Here is a 15,625-nt window from a genome sequence, read left to right on the forward strand (position 1 = left end):
AAACTTTTTTGTTCTTTCCACATGACTATAAATATTTCCACAATAAGGAAGAAGAATCCCTACAAATACCTCTCAAAAAACTCATTTCCGTTTTGTATCAAATGGCACTTAACTGTTATTTATTTTGAATACTCAATTAAAATTTCTATTCGACTTTTACGCTCACAAAACAACAAGGATTAACATTATAATATATACTATATAGTAGTTCTCTTGTTATATGGATGATTTACATAGATTTTGATTTTTGTTCAATTGTTATAGGTACACGATTTTCGCCATTAGTGTTTAGTTACAAGTAAAATATGATAATTAGTATCAGGATATTCAAAATGAGACTTGTGCACGAATTCCCCCCAATGCATTTGAGTGGACCTTGTTGGACTTGTAGACGATGTAACACGAATGTAGAGGGCTCCCGAATTGGCTTAATGTTTATGTTGGTGATAGCTAGTTTTGGTTTTCTATCTTAAACGAATGTTAATGAGTTATAAATAATTTTGAAACGAAATGTGTGCATTGGCCGCCGCTGAAGGCTAGCCCCTTTATCCGACCGCTATAAGTGGGTGATGCGCACTTGCCGCGGCCGTCGTATGCCCTTGGTTTCTTTTAACGATTTGACGGCATGGACCTCGGCTGGGGCAGTCAGCTAAAACTATAAGTCCGTAATTGGTCCACCGGATGCTGTGAATTTCGGGCTTATAGCCGGCGCTGCATTGGGATTCCAATTTGGTTGGCTGGCCACCTGGGCGCTTAGGTCTTTAACCAATTTTTCAAGTCTGCATGGCGGTAGGAAAAAAGAACATAGAACGCCAAAGAAAAACAAATCATTGAGACTCATTAGATTAGTCACTTGCGTGAATGTTCAAATCTATGTTAGTTAGTTGTGGTTAGTAGTGGGTGCCATTGAGTGAAATGAGTAATGTCCATGCAGGCGAAAGTATGAGAAATGGTGCTGGGGTTAAAAGTAAACAGTAAGACAGAATAGAGCATAGACTACACCCACGCTATAATACGCTGATTGGCCTCCTTACGTGCGGCGGCCGCTTCGTTGAGTTCGCGCTTGAGTTGTGCGTGCTCCTTTTTGCGTGGCAGTAGAGGCGGTGGTGTTGACGGAGTCACCTGATCGTTTAAGAACGAAAATGTAGGTGGACTCTGTGCGGTTGCAGCTGCCGATGCTGCTGCGATTAGACCATTGTTGCGAGAATCGTTGCTGGAGGTTGAGAGCCGCTTATTAGCCGTCACTGACTGTACCTCACTACCCTCTTCGGCTGGCTCTTCCTCTAGCTCTGGTGGCTGCAACTTTTCCTCATGGCCCTCATCATCCTCATCGAGTAAATGTGTTGTGTGCGTTGGTGTCTGATGCATGGTTCCATAGTGCAGATTAAATGATTGAGCACGCCGGGCACCACTCCCGCCTCCACCTCCACCAACAGTGCTGCCATTGGGAAACGGTTTACGTGATCTTTGGGCTCGCTCATTTTCGTAGATAATATTGTGAAACGTTTGCCGCTGATTGAAACAGCTGGCAAACGCCTGGCGCAGATATTTATTCTCAGCCTCGAGATGTGACAAACGTTTGTTAGTCTCCTTGCGCTCCAAACGCAACTGCATCACTTGGGACTGCAAAACAGCGAAGGCCAAAATGTTAGCCGGACTAAAAATTCCAGACGTCTGAGTCAGTCTCACTCACCTTTAGCTCATCAATGTCTCGCAATATGCGGACATTGCCCTCGTTTAATGTCCATTGGCGCTCCTCCACCATGGATTTGACTCTAAGAACGAGGAAAAAATGCGAATACACGAATACGATTAGTCACTGTACACTGAGAAAACAGTTGTGTCTTCTTTCACTCACCTACTAAGTAAGGCATCTTCGCGCACACGTGCTGCTTCCTTTACTTCCCGCACCACATCAGTCATCATTCCGGGTGTGTAGGCTATTGGGAACAGTTACGAATTTTCGATTATTAATCATTAGCAGTTAGATGGAAGAGAAATTCTTAAAGACAAAGTTGTAGAATCAGAAATGAAGGGGGAAAGGAGGTACCTGAATGAAAGGTGGGCGCCGGACTATGTGTGCCACCGAATCCACCGCCAAATACCATTGGTTGACTTTGTGTGCTTAATCCGCTCAAGCTATCTCTACGGTGCCGCATGCCCCCAGCCCCAGCGCCAGTCCAGGGCTGGCCATTGGGAGCGTGCTTTAAAGCTTCAATATCGACTGTGTGTTGTGTATTGCATGTGTGTGTGTTGGTGTTTACGTGTGAGTGTGTGCCAAAAGAAAAACAAAATACATAGAAATAAGGCATAGATATACAAAAAGAAAAGAAAAATCGCAACATATACGAACAAACCAATTGGAAAGAGCGTGTAAAATGAGATACGAAAAGTCAATTAAATAATAGCCATGGACACATAGCCTAAAGATCATCTTCAGTACAATTTACAACGTCTATAAATTTAGGATAGATTCAATGGTTACTTGAAGAAAGAAGTTGAAAAAACCCAACCAAAAAAACTACTGACTCTTCGCCATGAATACATAATATTTGGGTCCCATCAACACACACACACACCTTTAGTGTCATGCAGATTACGACAAATCTTGGAGTTAGTTTCATGTAATATGTTTATCTGCTCCATTAGAGCCGCAAAGAATTTATTTTGTTGCTGGTCCCCGTCTGCCACATGAAGGTGAGCAGCATTGCCACCACTTGTGGCGCTGCCATTCCTTCGGTCGGGTGTATTTTGGCCACTCAGTTTGGAATCATTGTCCGAAGGATTTAGCAAACAGGGATCACTGAAACGAAAGCTGTCAAAAGAAAAAAAACCATAACTAATATCGATTTCAATTAAGTTTTCTTCTTTCTTACCCTCGACTAAAGGTTGGATTGCTTCCACTGCCATCGAGAACGTCTGTAGAGTTTTGTTCATGATCCAAATTACTGGCCAATAAGCCACTACCACCACTATTAACACCTGGACCCGTGCTGCCCATCATATTGACCAGCGGTGGTAAGCTGGCAAAGTCTTGTCCGCTATCGCCATAGGCTAAGCCATATCCATTATGATGGCTTTGGGGTGGAAAGAGCATGGGATAACGATGACTTAAAGCCTGCGAGTGCTATGTAGATACAAAAAAAAAGAAAAAAACACAAAATTAGGGACATTTCACGTTTTACTTGTTAGGTTTAATGGTTGCCACTCACGCGTTGTATGCCCAAGCTAAAAGGCATCGATGGGCTGGGTCCCATGCCATAGGGCTGCGAGTTGGAACGCATAAGAAATTGTTGTTGCTGTTGTTGCTGCTGCTGCTGTTGCTGTTGCTGCTGTTGCTGCTGCTGAGTCACAAAGATTTGCTTATTATTGTTAACCGTGGGAGGGTTAAAGTCCAGAAACTCAGATGACGATGATAGCTGGGTGGCATCTCTTAGACAATTTTCTAGCCAAGCATCTAAATGCTCCTTGGAATAGCTTAAACCATTTCCATTACTTTTGCCAGCATTCTTGGACAATGATGTTGTTGTTGTCGTTGTTGCTGCTCCTGCTGCCGCTTGTGTTGATGTTGCGTTTGAGGCGTTGGCACTGCGAGATTTCAGTTTCTTGCGCTTGGTGGCTTCCACAACTGGTATTGAATGAAATGAAAGCAAAATCAATAATAATCACAGTTAAATACATCGATTTAATGGATTGTACGCTTCGCTGAACAACCGGAAAAAGGGGCGGGGCAATCGGGTGTAATTCGGATTTTGATTAGACTGATTCAATTAGACAATACGACGATGAATTCAAAAACCTTAACGTAACAATAACAAAATTCACCAAACATTGAGAACTACATTTGCGAGACATGGCTAAAAGGCGAATAAAATGACTCACAAGTTGCTTTTTGCTTGGCTCGGTTATTTCAGCCCACAAATATGTCAATTCTCAAAACGAGTTTCATGCCCGTTGGTGGTGGTGCCGCAGTGGTGCAGCAGTTAAGTAAATATTTTGGTTTGTTTGGAAATTTGAGCATTAACCTGGTGGCTGGGGTGGGAAAGTCTAACCAGTCTAATATGCAATGGGGCTGCTGCAGACAATCTCTAGAGATCACATTTCGATATATCACTTGCCATTACTTTAAAGAGAAGAGTAAACTATAGCTAAATGCTTCATCGATCGATCGATCAAGACAACTTTTTATAACTAGTTGCTATAAACATTTTTAGCGTATTTGTGTGAATCCAATATATTAGATGGAAAAAGTGAAAGAAGAGGGGTGTCTAAATGAAGCTCTAGAGACGGCTGCAAACTTGAAAGTGAGTTTAAGGCGAAACTTCTTCCTTCGTTTACGAGTGGCCCTCGCTAAAAGTGAAATGCAGACGGCGCTCTTGGCATTGGTCAGATCTGCTTTTGTAGAAGCGCATGTGGCTCATGCCCAGGGCCATTGTTGGCATTGGTGGTTTAAATTTAGACCAGATCTCGCATAGCCGATTATTGTCGTTGGCCAAAGAAGGGGTCGGTCCTATAAATAGCAAGCGCTTAAATTATTAAACCGGATGTGTTTCTCTCTTTGTGTGTGTGTGTGTGTGTGTGTGTGAGTATGTGTGCCGTAAGAAGAAGGAACTAAACAGCCTGCTTGGTGGTTGCTAAGAACGGAAATTGAAATTTAAAACGCAAAAGATACAAAATTCAAGATCGTTTTACCTCACTAAAATAAATTGGTCAAAGCAATTTCCTTTTAATTTCCACACTCTCCTCCACAATCTCCTATCATCGGCATCATCATCGTCACTTGGTTCATTGTTCCAAATTCAAATTGGATTCACAACGTTTACCCAATTTCAATGTCAGATCGCGTGTATAGATTTCATAACAGGTAAAAAATAACCAAAATTAAATCAATCAGTGACCGTGAACCAAGTCGGTAGTCTATTGCACGCCATTGAAACTGAATCGAATGAAAGCCAAAGCCAATTCAAATGATGCACTCTGCTCGACTATTAAATAATGCAATGAATCTCCCAAACGAAGGGATAGTCAACAAAATTGACAAAAACAAAAACCAAAACACAAAATATGCAAATTAAATTAATGAACTCTAAACAAAAGAGAAAGAAACTATCTATGTAAATGAAACTTAATGAATCTTAATTTAACTGAATTATGTGTGAACTAACTGTCTTACGACTATCTAACTTCTATTGAAATAGTGGGGAAGCTCTAGTGGACAAAATGAAAGTTTCTATTGCCACTCAGATTAGATAACACAAACTTGAGAAAATAATCTTTTGAAATGTTAAGCAAGATATAAATATGTATGTTGCCAAATTAATTTCAAGTGCATAGCACTTGGTCTTGAGTAGTAAAATGCCAGATTAGGAAAAACGATTTAAATACTTTTGAGATTTTCCCTTCGCTCCTGCAATATGATTAACAAATTAGGTAAATGACTAATTGATGTGTGTGTGTGGGTGTTATTTATGGAGTCACCCTAGACACCTTCAAAGCATCTAGATTTTGGTGGCTTCTTTCTCCTTCTCCCATGTCATTTCCTCTGTCACTCAACTCACACTGCCACATCGCGTGTGGCAAACAATTAACAGCATTTAACTTCTTTTTTCTCGTCTTATTTGCTACTGTTCAAAATCCAAGGTATCCAAGCGAAACGTTTAAAGGTTATTTGAGCCATAACGACTTAGAATCCCCACAACATTGAATTTCGTTTAAGCCTTTTGTATTTACACTTTACCCACTAAAAAAATGGATGTAATAATCATAATTTTCAATCGGATCAAGGATATTTTGTGAATAGAGTTTCTTGACGAAAATAGTTTGAGACATGTAACCTCTCCCGTCTCCTTTTAGATCCGGCACTGACCATCAGTAGCGACAAAAAATATCATTTCCGGTAGTGGGCAGTGTTTGTGAAAATTACTTACCCCTCTGTGTGCTCGTGACATTACCACATGTTCCTAGGGAAGTTGCACTAGAACTTGTTGCAGTTGCCACCATGTTGAGGTTATTTGTATTCGGATTCGTACTGGAGGCATCAGCATTTATGCCAGCATTTGTGTTGATCTCCACCTGCGTTGTGGTTGTCATTTTTGCTGTGAAAGAAAGAAGCCAACGAAGAAGGGTAGATAAGAACTTGGTAAAAACTGTGAGTGAATACATACAAAGAAGAGGAAAAAGTTTCTAAACGATGGCGTCGGCATTCGACCATGAAAGTCAAATGAAACCCAAAGATGTTTACACATATTTCTAAAGATAATGGTTATAAAAGAAAGAGAAGCCTAAGGGGGCGACTAGAGTCAAGAAAGCATAGCTAGTTGCGTGCGTGTGTGTGTGTGTGTAGCGACTCAAACGGCACCTGTCAAAGACAGGTTGTTGTTGTTGCTATAGTTCTATTGACGAAATGCAAACAATATGGAAATGCACTCACACTAGACGAGGGCAACCAGACAGACAGACAGTCTGGGTTATGTGTATAGCTAATTCTTGGGGTGTAACCAACAAGGGATTTGCCTCCACTCAAATGTGGAAGAAATTCTAAATATCGAAAACGAAGCCCTTAAGTCTTGGGATTGTTTAAACTCCTATGTTATCATAAATGATTTTCCAGTGAAATTGTAAGATATTGAAAGAAAATTTCCAACTCATTATAATGGCTAACAATACTGCAGTTATTCTGGTTTTTTGTTTCCTATTCACTTAACTGCACAAAATGCATTATCATTAGAGTTTTACTGCTTTTAAGCTGCCACCTTTATGGTTTTTTCTGTGTTTTTCTCTCTCTTTTTTTTCTCACTCGTTAAATTCTGTTGAGAAAGTTGCAGATACATTTGCATGTTTGCCATTAAGACTTTGCTTGATGCTTGACTTGTTTTAATGTTTTTTGTGCTCTTCCCCTCCACATTTATGACAGCATAATTGCTAGCCCGTTAGTTACATGTGTTTGTTTGGTGTTTCAATGGAAAACTCACAGCTGATTTTGTTAGCAAAGTAGATACTGTGATTTAACGCTTGGCTAATAACAATTACACAAACTACACAAAGTTCCAAATGAAAAACGAGGCAAGTTATAACACTATTTTATCCTTCCGAATAAAATTAAAGATTCTATAATAAACTTCAATCAATCATGAATTGGTAATGAATTCCTAGTCAAACCTTTTGCTTTCGATAGGATATTCGTAAAGAAGATATTAGCTTTGTATGGAGATGTTCTATGCAACAAAATGACAAGAATTCCTTAGCGTTTTCTCAATGAAAATTAATGGTTTGTCAAGCTTAGATTTTAGATGCTCATCAGCAGAATTAAAGATGTAAAGAAAGTAAACTATATATTATATATTGTACTATAGTCAATCCAGATAACTACATGTATGCAGTCGTATGCACTGTCAGTGTTGAGTGTCTTCAGTTCAAACAAAAAAGATAAACACCTGTGTTCTTACAACTATTTCTAGTAAAATGATGTGCTTGGAAACTTTTAGAGTAGTGTAACAGATAATAAATCATTACTTATAAAGTACATTTGAAACCCCCAAGCAAACAATATCTAAGACTAAAGTAGTCTAGAGTCTAGACCAAAAACTTTTTCTTTGTGAAATATGTAAAGGAAAAGCATTCCAAAGTTGGCATGACTTTATTTATTTCATTTACAACATAAACATTATACTGTTTTTGTGGAGCGAACTTCAGCTGACTTTTGTTTTTGTCCCCTGTCCATAAAGTATGTAACTAGATATGTATTTTACTTGTATATAGTTTATGGTATGTTTTGATTGCATTTTCAAAAACTTGTTTAACCCAAAATAAATGTTTGAAAATACCAACAAGGCACAACGAAAGCCAAGTGGCGCTTTGATATGCTCGTTAGATAGATAAAGATACAGATACAAGGCATATGTACATACATACATATGTATGTAGAGATACACAGAGAGGGGTTAGGGTTGTGTGCGAGTGTGTCTGTGTGTGGGTGCCAATGCCAAATTTGTGAAAAATAAAACTAACAAACAAAATCGAAATAAAGCGAAACGCAAGAGGGAGAGAGAGAGAGTGAGTGAGAGAGCAAAAGGTACAGAGTAAAGTATCTATAAGATAAGCAACGCTAACGAGCTCCACAGTTGAAGTATGTTGTTGTTGTTGCTATTGTTGGACCTTGGCACTTTACTTCATCAAGTTGAAAGTGAATTAAATTTTTGTTGTTGTGCTTTTCTTGCTGCTGCTGCCTGTCAAGGCGAAAGTTGAGCTAGAAGAGAAAGGAAACGAAAAACCAAAAATCGACAGCTATAACGCCTTCTTTCGATAGTGCAAAAATGTTTCATATCGCATTCCATTTGCGCCGTCTTGATAAGCCACAAAATGCGAAAAATTCCCCTATATAGGTACTATATACATATAAAACCAAATACACATTTCTATGCATGTGATTAGATAGATATATTCTAATGAGTTGAGCAAGTACATGTTGCACCCCCTTGTGACTATTACGCCCCTGGATATACATAAATAAAACAATAGCTTTTAAAATACACCAATTAACTAATTGTTTTTTAATCTAATCAAAATGAATTATGATACTTTGGGATGGAAGTATAATTTTAAATATGCAAAAGGTGTTCACCTATTTCTGACCCAAGTAATACAAAATCTTAAATTGAATTATTTACAATTTCGGTTAATACTTTTGGTGTCCCTCAAAATGTAAAAGGGGCAAGGTGACAAGCCACAAAATAGAAAGAAAAAGACATGACTAGCAGCAAATAGTTTTTTAGTCTTTTTTTTTATCAAGTTCTAGGCTATTGACTCGATGCCAACTACAAAAAGAAACAGACAAGAGAAAAGCGCATGAAGATGAATATCTATGGGAAGAAAATTAAGATGATAATGAAGTTCGAACGTGCAAAATGTGTGTGAGAGACAGCAGCAGCAGCTATCATCAATGGCATCTAGACAAAGTTAACCGAAAAATCCAAAGAAAAGTTAAGGTAACAAGTGCAAAACAGTCGACGTTTGGATGCCCTATATAAAAGTTTCTGATTTACTTGATGGAGAATCTTGAAATTTTGTTCCGATTTTAGAATTCGGTTAAACATCCTGATCAGGTCGCATTCTTTCGGGTTAACGATTTGTTAGAGGATGGGTACTGCTGGGTACGTGACAAAAATACTTCCCACTGTTCTTTAGAAACATTGAAGAGGTTTGAATGGACCTTTTTTTGGGTGTAGTGTAATGAAAAACAAACAAAAACTATTTACAAACTGAACCGGTTTTTTTTTTGTCTTCTAGCACTCAAGGCACTATGATTTTTACTGTGTGTGTGTGTGTGTATTGACCTTTCCTATACAACAAATTTTTAATGACACTAATAAAAACAAAGCAAAAAACAGAAAACAACAAACACCGATCGCTATGGCGATAGCTTTTGGATACTCCAGCACATCATCAAACCAAATCACCGGACGCGATCAATGACTAAATGGAAGACTTCCCCACACAGATACTCTCCCAGACACAGTCACATAGACACACAGACACAAACATGGGGCACAAGAGACATGGACATCATGAGAGCAGTCGAGTCATTTGGTTTATTGACCCAAGCATAAAGAAGGCTCATTCAATAAATACATACATACATACAATAAGTGCCATAAAAAACGAAGCAAAAACGATGTATTAATAAGAAGTACATATGTTCGAAGGTCTATTAAAGTTATTAAGTTTACTTGTTTATACATTAACGTTTGTTTATTTTGTCAATTTATGAAATTTATTAACTGAAAAGCAATCAAATATGAATTCTTCCAATTTAAGATAAGAAAAATATATTTAATCTTCTGATTTAATTGTCAATTTCTTCAAATCAAAACTGCTGGAGTAAATTTCAATTTAAATTTATTTATAAAATCGTATTATTTATGTACATATCTATGTATTGCTTTACTGAGTTTGAGAAATGGTTTCAAATAACCCCAACACAAACCCTCTCCCTCTATTCCTTTTTTTCTCCCATACGTATTTGGTCACATGACAGATACAGAGCGTCTGGGGAAAGACGGAAAGAAATGAAAGAAAAGCCGGGGGTAAAAATTGGAAAATGAAAAGCGAAATGAAATGCGGCAAGATGACGTAGTCATGTGATTGTTGATGTTGTTGTTGCTTTTAGTGGAAGGATGGGACAATGAGGGGGCAATCGCCAGATGCTATTGTTTTGTTGCGCCTGCCTGAGTTTGAATTTTCAAATAGTTTTATGTTCATAGGGGGTAAATTTCTCAAGGTTTTGTGCAAAAAATCGGGAAAATTTCTATTGCAAATTATTCAAGTTACCTACGCGTTACCACCCGGCGTGTAGTTGGAGCAATAATTTAAAAGCGGTCAGTAATTTGATAAGCACTTTTTTAATTGCCGATTGCTAATAACTCAAATGTTTAATAGCATTTCAATTTTTTGCACACACACACTGAATTGGCATTGGCAATTTGAATTTACTTTGCTTCACGCACACTAATACACATACAATTTTTAAATAGGGGACTCTGCTTAAATTTGCAAATATAACGTATTTAAATGCCAAAAAATCACACAAATAGCCGACACTTGCACTTTGTAGAGAAAATAAGTAAATCGCAGGTCAAACAGGTGTGGCTTTCTTTCATTACGATTTGTTTTAAATTTGTAGCTTCTCGAAACTAATTTAGCGACACGGAGCCACCACCCACGCAACCGATCACCTTGAAAACAAAAACAATAATGAAAAAAAAACAAACAAAAACACAAAAAACCACTAACCTCTTTTTGAGCTCGTTTCCCATTATTTGAGCACGTTTCCCGGTATTGACAACTGTCAGAGGCCAGAATTTATTATTTTGTAGAACTAATCGGTTGCAAAATAATCGATATACGCACACACAAATAAAACAAAGTGATTTTATTATTATTTTAAATTAAAATTAAATTTAATTCATAAAAAAATGGCTGGTGAAGTTATTGTGGATGCTCTGCCGTACATTGACCATGGATACGACGATCCTGGAGTTAGGGAATCAGCACTGGCTATGGTTGAGGAAGAGTGCCGCCGATATCGGCCAACTAAAAACTATTTGGATCATTTACCCCTGCCGGCTAACTCGCCATTTGAGACACCGTTGATGGTGAATGAATTTGAACGAATACAAAACCGTCTTCCAATGGAGACACTTTCGATGAAGAGGTATGAGCTGCCACCACCACCCTCTGGTAAACTGGCCGAAGTGGCTGCTTGGCAAGAGTCCATTGAGAACTCAATGGCACAGCTAGAACATCAGTGGGTACGTTCCATCAATCTCGAATTGATGTTAGAATATGGCACAGAGGCTTGGAAATCCTACCTGGAGGTGTTTACGGCGATGCAAGCAAAGGCGCAATTGCAATTGCAGCAGCTTAAGAAGGATATGCAGGATGTAAACTGGCAGCGAAAACAGGCGCAAACACATGCAGGCGAGAAATTACGATCTCTCGAGGCTCACTGGGTACTTTTGGTGTCCAAAAACTACGAGATAGAAACAGAGAGCGCCGAGTTGGAGAAACTTGTGCATGCAGCGCGAGAGCAATTGAAAAAACTCACTCCGCCAGCAAACGAGACAGCAGCAACACCAGAGCATACCAACGGATTTGGGCAGGAGGAGGATCAGCAACAACAAGAAGAGGAGCAGCAACAAGAGGAAGAGGAGAAGCAAGAGTCTCAAAACGAAGAAGAGGCAGTTGTAGCCGATGAAAAAATGGAGACTGAAGTCGATGAGGAAAGGGAGGATGTAGATAAGAGCAGTAGCAATGATGGTGGGACAGCAGAGGAGGAGAGCTCTAATGATTCGTAACTTTAGTTTCAGAATTTGTACAATCGGAAATACATTTATATTAGAGTTTGAGTTACAGTATAACAAGCAAATTGCGAATATATATTGTATAAATATAGGATTCCCATGTATGCGTATTGTGAGTAACTATGTAATTGTAATTGCAGTGGGCGAGCACCATCGGCACAATCGATAACCTTTGGGCTCCATTGGATATATATATGTATATATGTAAGTAATGTATATGTAGTTAATAATACAGCTTGATTCATCGCATGGCACATTCGTGATATTCATTTGTTTCCTGGAGCGAAGGCGGTATGCTAATATGTTGGTGGGAGCGGCAATAGCAAGGAAACATTTATTAAGGGGGAGGAGATATGTGAAAAGCTCCGGCTCCGCTCCTATTCCTCCGGGTGCTTAGTTACATCTAAAGCGTTGTCTCAGGAACATTTTTATTAGGTTGTTCATGCTCTAGGCGCAAATCCAAAATTTTCTGCTCCAACTTTCTAAGACGCAGCTGATACTTGCGCTTGCTATGGTCCAACATCTGGCCAAGATTGCTACCAAAATGAAAATCACATTTTTAATACAAAAAATTGTCCGAATATTAAGAATATTTTTGCTCACTGATTTGATTTATGCAGTTCGCGCACATTATGTTGCAGTTCCTCGTGCTTCTCGTCGGATGCCTTCTGAATGGACGTCACCTTGGATAGCAGTGTCTGGATGCGGGTTTTCAGCTCCGTTTCACGCGTCAAAGCCTCCACAAGTTGTTGTTCAGTGAGAGCAGCATGTTCAGCCTCCGAATAGGAGACACGATTGGTCGTCGCCTGCAGCTGCCTGAGAGCCTCCTGCAAAATTGCAACTCGCTCGTTGGCATGTTGCCGCTCCCGTTCGCCCTCTTCGATCTTGGCCTGTAGCTGCAGGTTTTGGTCACGCAGCTCAAGTAGTTCCTGCATGTTTACGGCTGTCTCTAAATCCATGGGTGACTTCTTTTCTCCATGATCAGGACACAGTTCGCGATCCTTTTCTAACGCCAGACGTTTCTTATCGTACAGATCGCTGAATGGCGATTCCAGATTGATAATCGTTTGCTGCAACGTCGATCTTTGTCCTTTAAGCTTAGAAACATGATAGCGTAACCGATTGTCATCATCTGTGGTCCAGGAACGTGATCCCTTGGGGCATTCATCAGCTCCGAGATTGATATGCTGCCATGGACCTAGGCTATTCTCGCAGACATTTTTCTCGCTCTCAAGACGCGCCAGAAGATGTCGGGCCACGGATTCAACGGCTCGGCGACTCTCTTCAGCGGCCGCCGATTTATGCAGCAAAGCCATCCTGGTAACATAGGAAACTTTTAAGTTGCATATCTTAAGAATATTTCCTGAACTTACCTGCTCTCCAGCAATGCAAGCATTACATCGTAGGCTTCAATGGCGCGATCACTGCAGTTAACTGCCAGTTGAAGGGCCACTGCATTAGACTCGTACTTTCCGCAAAGTAGATACAAGTGCTCTGCATGTTGCCGGGATTCGTCGAGAGTCAGTGCCAACATGGTGTTGCATACCTTTAAATGCTCCATTTGGCGTTGCAGTCGACTTACTTCCATAAAGCTGTCCACAATTGAATTTTGTTCTTTTAGTTCACAGACCAAATGTTCCACAAGATTGATGTCCTCCTAAAAGAAAGAAATTTGATCTTAGTAAAGAGGAAGGATTCAACAATGGGAGGGAATATCTTGCCTCATGGCTTAGTTCTGTGTGGTTGCCCTCATCCTCTTCAGGTTCAGTCTTGCTGGCACATCGCAACTTGACACGTTCTGCCATTTTTGTTACTGCAGGCAAATGCTTCTTGGTCAGGGATAGACCAGCTATACAGGGACTGCATTAGTTTGAATTCAGACGAACAACTAATATTATTCTTTGGTTACCTTTATTCAGATCATTCAACTGTTGATGCCCACTCTCGTTCGCCTCCGGATCGCATCCAAAGTAGGCTACATTGCCGTGTTCCTCCACAATGTCAGTGTCATCACCTTTGGTAGCTATCTCCGCCTGCAGCAGGGCTATTTGAGCTCTTAAATGCAGTACTTCCTCTTGCAGTGCCTCCAATTGACCCTTCTGAGACTTTGGGCATAGTTTGTCAATGCTGGAAGCTACCTCCAAATCGTCCAGAGGTTCTGTTTGACATTCGGCATCGGCATCCGGATTGGTAAGATTTAGCTCCGAGTTGTACACTGAGCCTTCTTGATAACTCAGCTCTGGCCGTAAAAACAAGTGTGAATAAAGAAACCGTTTCAATTGTATCCTTTCTAAGGATGCGCTTACCACTGCATGCTTCCGGCTCTTGTTCCTCCACAATGATATGTTCATGCTTGTTTCGCAATTTCTTACTTAGCTCCGCTATGACACAATGCATTTCGGTGATTCGGCATTCATGGGCCTGGCTTACCACTTCCAGCCGCTTATGACACATATCCCTTTCCGCGTTGCTCTCGGTCACTTGCCGTTCAGCCTGTTGCAGACGCTGTGACAGTTCACGAACTCGATTTTCAAGATGCTGCACCGACAACTGTTCCACCTGCAATAGAAAGCAGAAACCAGTGTTACAATTATTCTCAATTCGGCTTTTGACCATTAAGATTGCCATCACATTAATGGGCCGCCTCCTGCTGAGGGGCTGAGACATTAGAGTGTATTCCCAGCTACGACGTTTCTCGGCCACTGGAGGCGTATCACTGCAGCACATGCAGCTCATGCTGCGGGGCAGCAGTTGCTCCGAAATCATAAGTGGAAAATTTTTGACTGGCGATTACGTCGTCATCCGATTTCGCCTCTGGTGCACTCTTTGCCCTCCCTCTCGCCCCTCTCGGCAATGCCTTAGCCTTGCTGCAGCTTGACCCTCAATGGCACGCACCTGCGCAGTGTAGATATGGCCATGCGAATGTTTTCTATTACTTACTTTGTTGACAATGTCCAGTGTCGAGCAGCTGGAGATGTTGTTGTCACTTTCCGTTGTATCGCGTTGAGTGTGTTCCGGAGAATCCAAATCCAAGTCATGGGAACTAACCAAGTGTTTGGTTCCCCGTGGCGAAATGCTACCAAATACAAAGTCCGGATCTTCGCCAGCATTTTTTGGGTCTATCTCGCGTGCCCATTGCTGCTGTTTGCCATGCCCCTGTCTGGGTCGGGCTATCTTGGCGACACGTGCTAATTGAACATCGTTGGACATCATGATTATGCTTCAATTTCCATTAATTGTGAAACATTATGGCCCAAGCCCTTTTCTTTCAATTCAAATCCGTCTGCCCCAAAATATAGGCAATGGAAATTTACGAGTTTGCGATATTACAAAAGTTTCCTTCAAACTGAATTATTCTTGACCAGCGTTTCATTATTCTGCATCTCCATTCCAAAAGCGCACTCTATGCCACCATTAAAATCCTTTATACGACATTTTTAATTGAAAAATACAGATATTTTGGTGCTGCTGGTTTTTTGTTATTCTCATCAGAAAATGTATACCTTCTTCCGTTCGTTTTTTTCTGTATATGGCGACTGCTGGACACTCTTTCATTTCACACCCACACAGACGTACCACACTACATCTTCGGAGTACTATTTCATAGTCAGCATTTTAAGGTGGTTATTTTTTGAGTCGACATTTGGCTGACGGAGACCCAAGTATCCGAAATTCAATATTTAGTTACTTAACTAAAGAAGAATTATTAATTATGGTGATAAGAAAAGTTGCTAAAATGCTTCAAGTAATGAAATCTCCACGCGATA

General features: G+C 40.2%; 3 protein-coding genes across 7 annotated transcripts; 1 reads left to right on the forward strand and 2 right to left on the reverse strand.

The window, feature by feature from the left end:
* Nucleotides 1–90: 90 nt before the first annotated feature.
* LOC137585260 (uncharacterized) lies at nt 91–10,736 on the reverse strand. Of its 4 annotated transcripts, none has more exons than XM_068300964.1 (10): nt 10,331–10,736; nt 5,928–6,095; nt 3,213–3,628; nt 2,877–3,127; nt 2,580–2,815; nt 2,051–2,224; nt 1,859–1,940; nt 1,694–1,775; nt 1,007–1,623; nt 91–779 (listed from the first exon to the last, which is right to left on the reverse strand). In XM_068300964.1, the coding sequence occupies exons 2-10, from the start codon at nt 6,088–6,090 to the stop codon at nt 656–658; spliced, it is 2,145 nt and encodes a 714-aa protein (XP_068157065.1). In that variant the 5' UTR covers nt 6,091–6,095; nt 10,331–10,736; the 3' UTR covers nt 91–655. The 4 variants fall into 4 exon arrangements, with proteins under 4 accessions (XP_068157065.1, XP_068157066.1, XP_068157064.1 ...); XM_068300965.1 differs by having other exon boundaries at nt 1,035–1,623; nt 10,327–10,736; XM_068300963.1 differs by having other exon boundaries at nt 10,327–10,736.
* Nucleotides 10,737–10,879: 143 nt separating this feature from the next.
* Nucleotides 10,880–12,107, forward strand: BCAS2 (BCAS2 pre-mRNA processing factor). The gene has a single exon (XM_068300908.1). The coding sequence runs from the start codon at nt 10,971–10,973 to the stop codon at nt 11,850–11,852; it is 882 nt and encodes a 293-aa protein (XP_068157009.1). The 5' UTR covers nt 10,880–10,970; the 3' UTR covers nt 11,853–12,107.
* LOC137585218 (colorectal mutant cancer protein) lies at nt 11,099–15,389 on the reverse strand. 2 transcript variants are annotated; one of them, XM_068300905.1, is made up of 7 exons: nt 14,799–15,389; nt 14,165–14,417; nt 13,768–14,097; nt 13,580–13,707; nt 13,232–13,515; nt 12,462–13,175; nt 11,099–12,394 (listed from the first exon to the last, which is right to left on the reverse strand). In XM_068300905.1, the coding sequence occupies exons 1-7, from the start codon at nt 15,069–15,071 to the stop codon at nt 12,262–12,264; spliced, it is 2,115 nt and encodes a 704-aa protein (XP_068157006.1). In that variant the 5' UTR covers nt 15,072–15,389; the 3' UTR covers nt 11,099–12,261. The 2 variants fall into 2 exon arrangements, with proteins under 2 accessions (XP_068157006.1, XP_068157007.1); XM_068300906.1 differs by lacking the exon at nt 14,799–15,389 and adding an exon at nt 14,490–14,667.
* Between the last annotated feature and the right edge of the window lie 236 nt (nt 15,390–15,625).

This window comes from Drosophila tropicalis, unplaced genomic scaffold (assembly GCF_018151085.1).
Source record: "Drosophila tropicalis isolate 14030-0801.00 unplaced genomic scaffold, ASM1815108v1 contig_878, whole genome shotgun sequence".
Taxonomy (NCBI): domain Eukaryota; kingdom Metazoa; phylum Arthropoda; class Insecta; order Diptera; family Drosophilidae; genus Drosophila; species Drosophila tropicalis.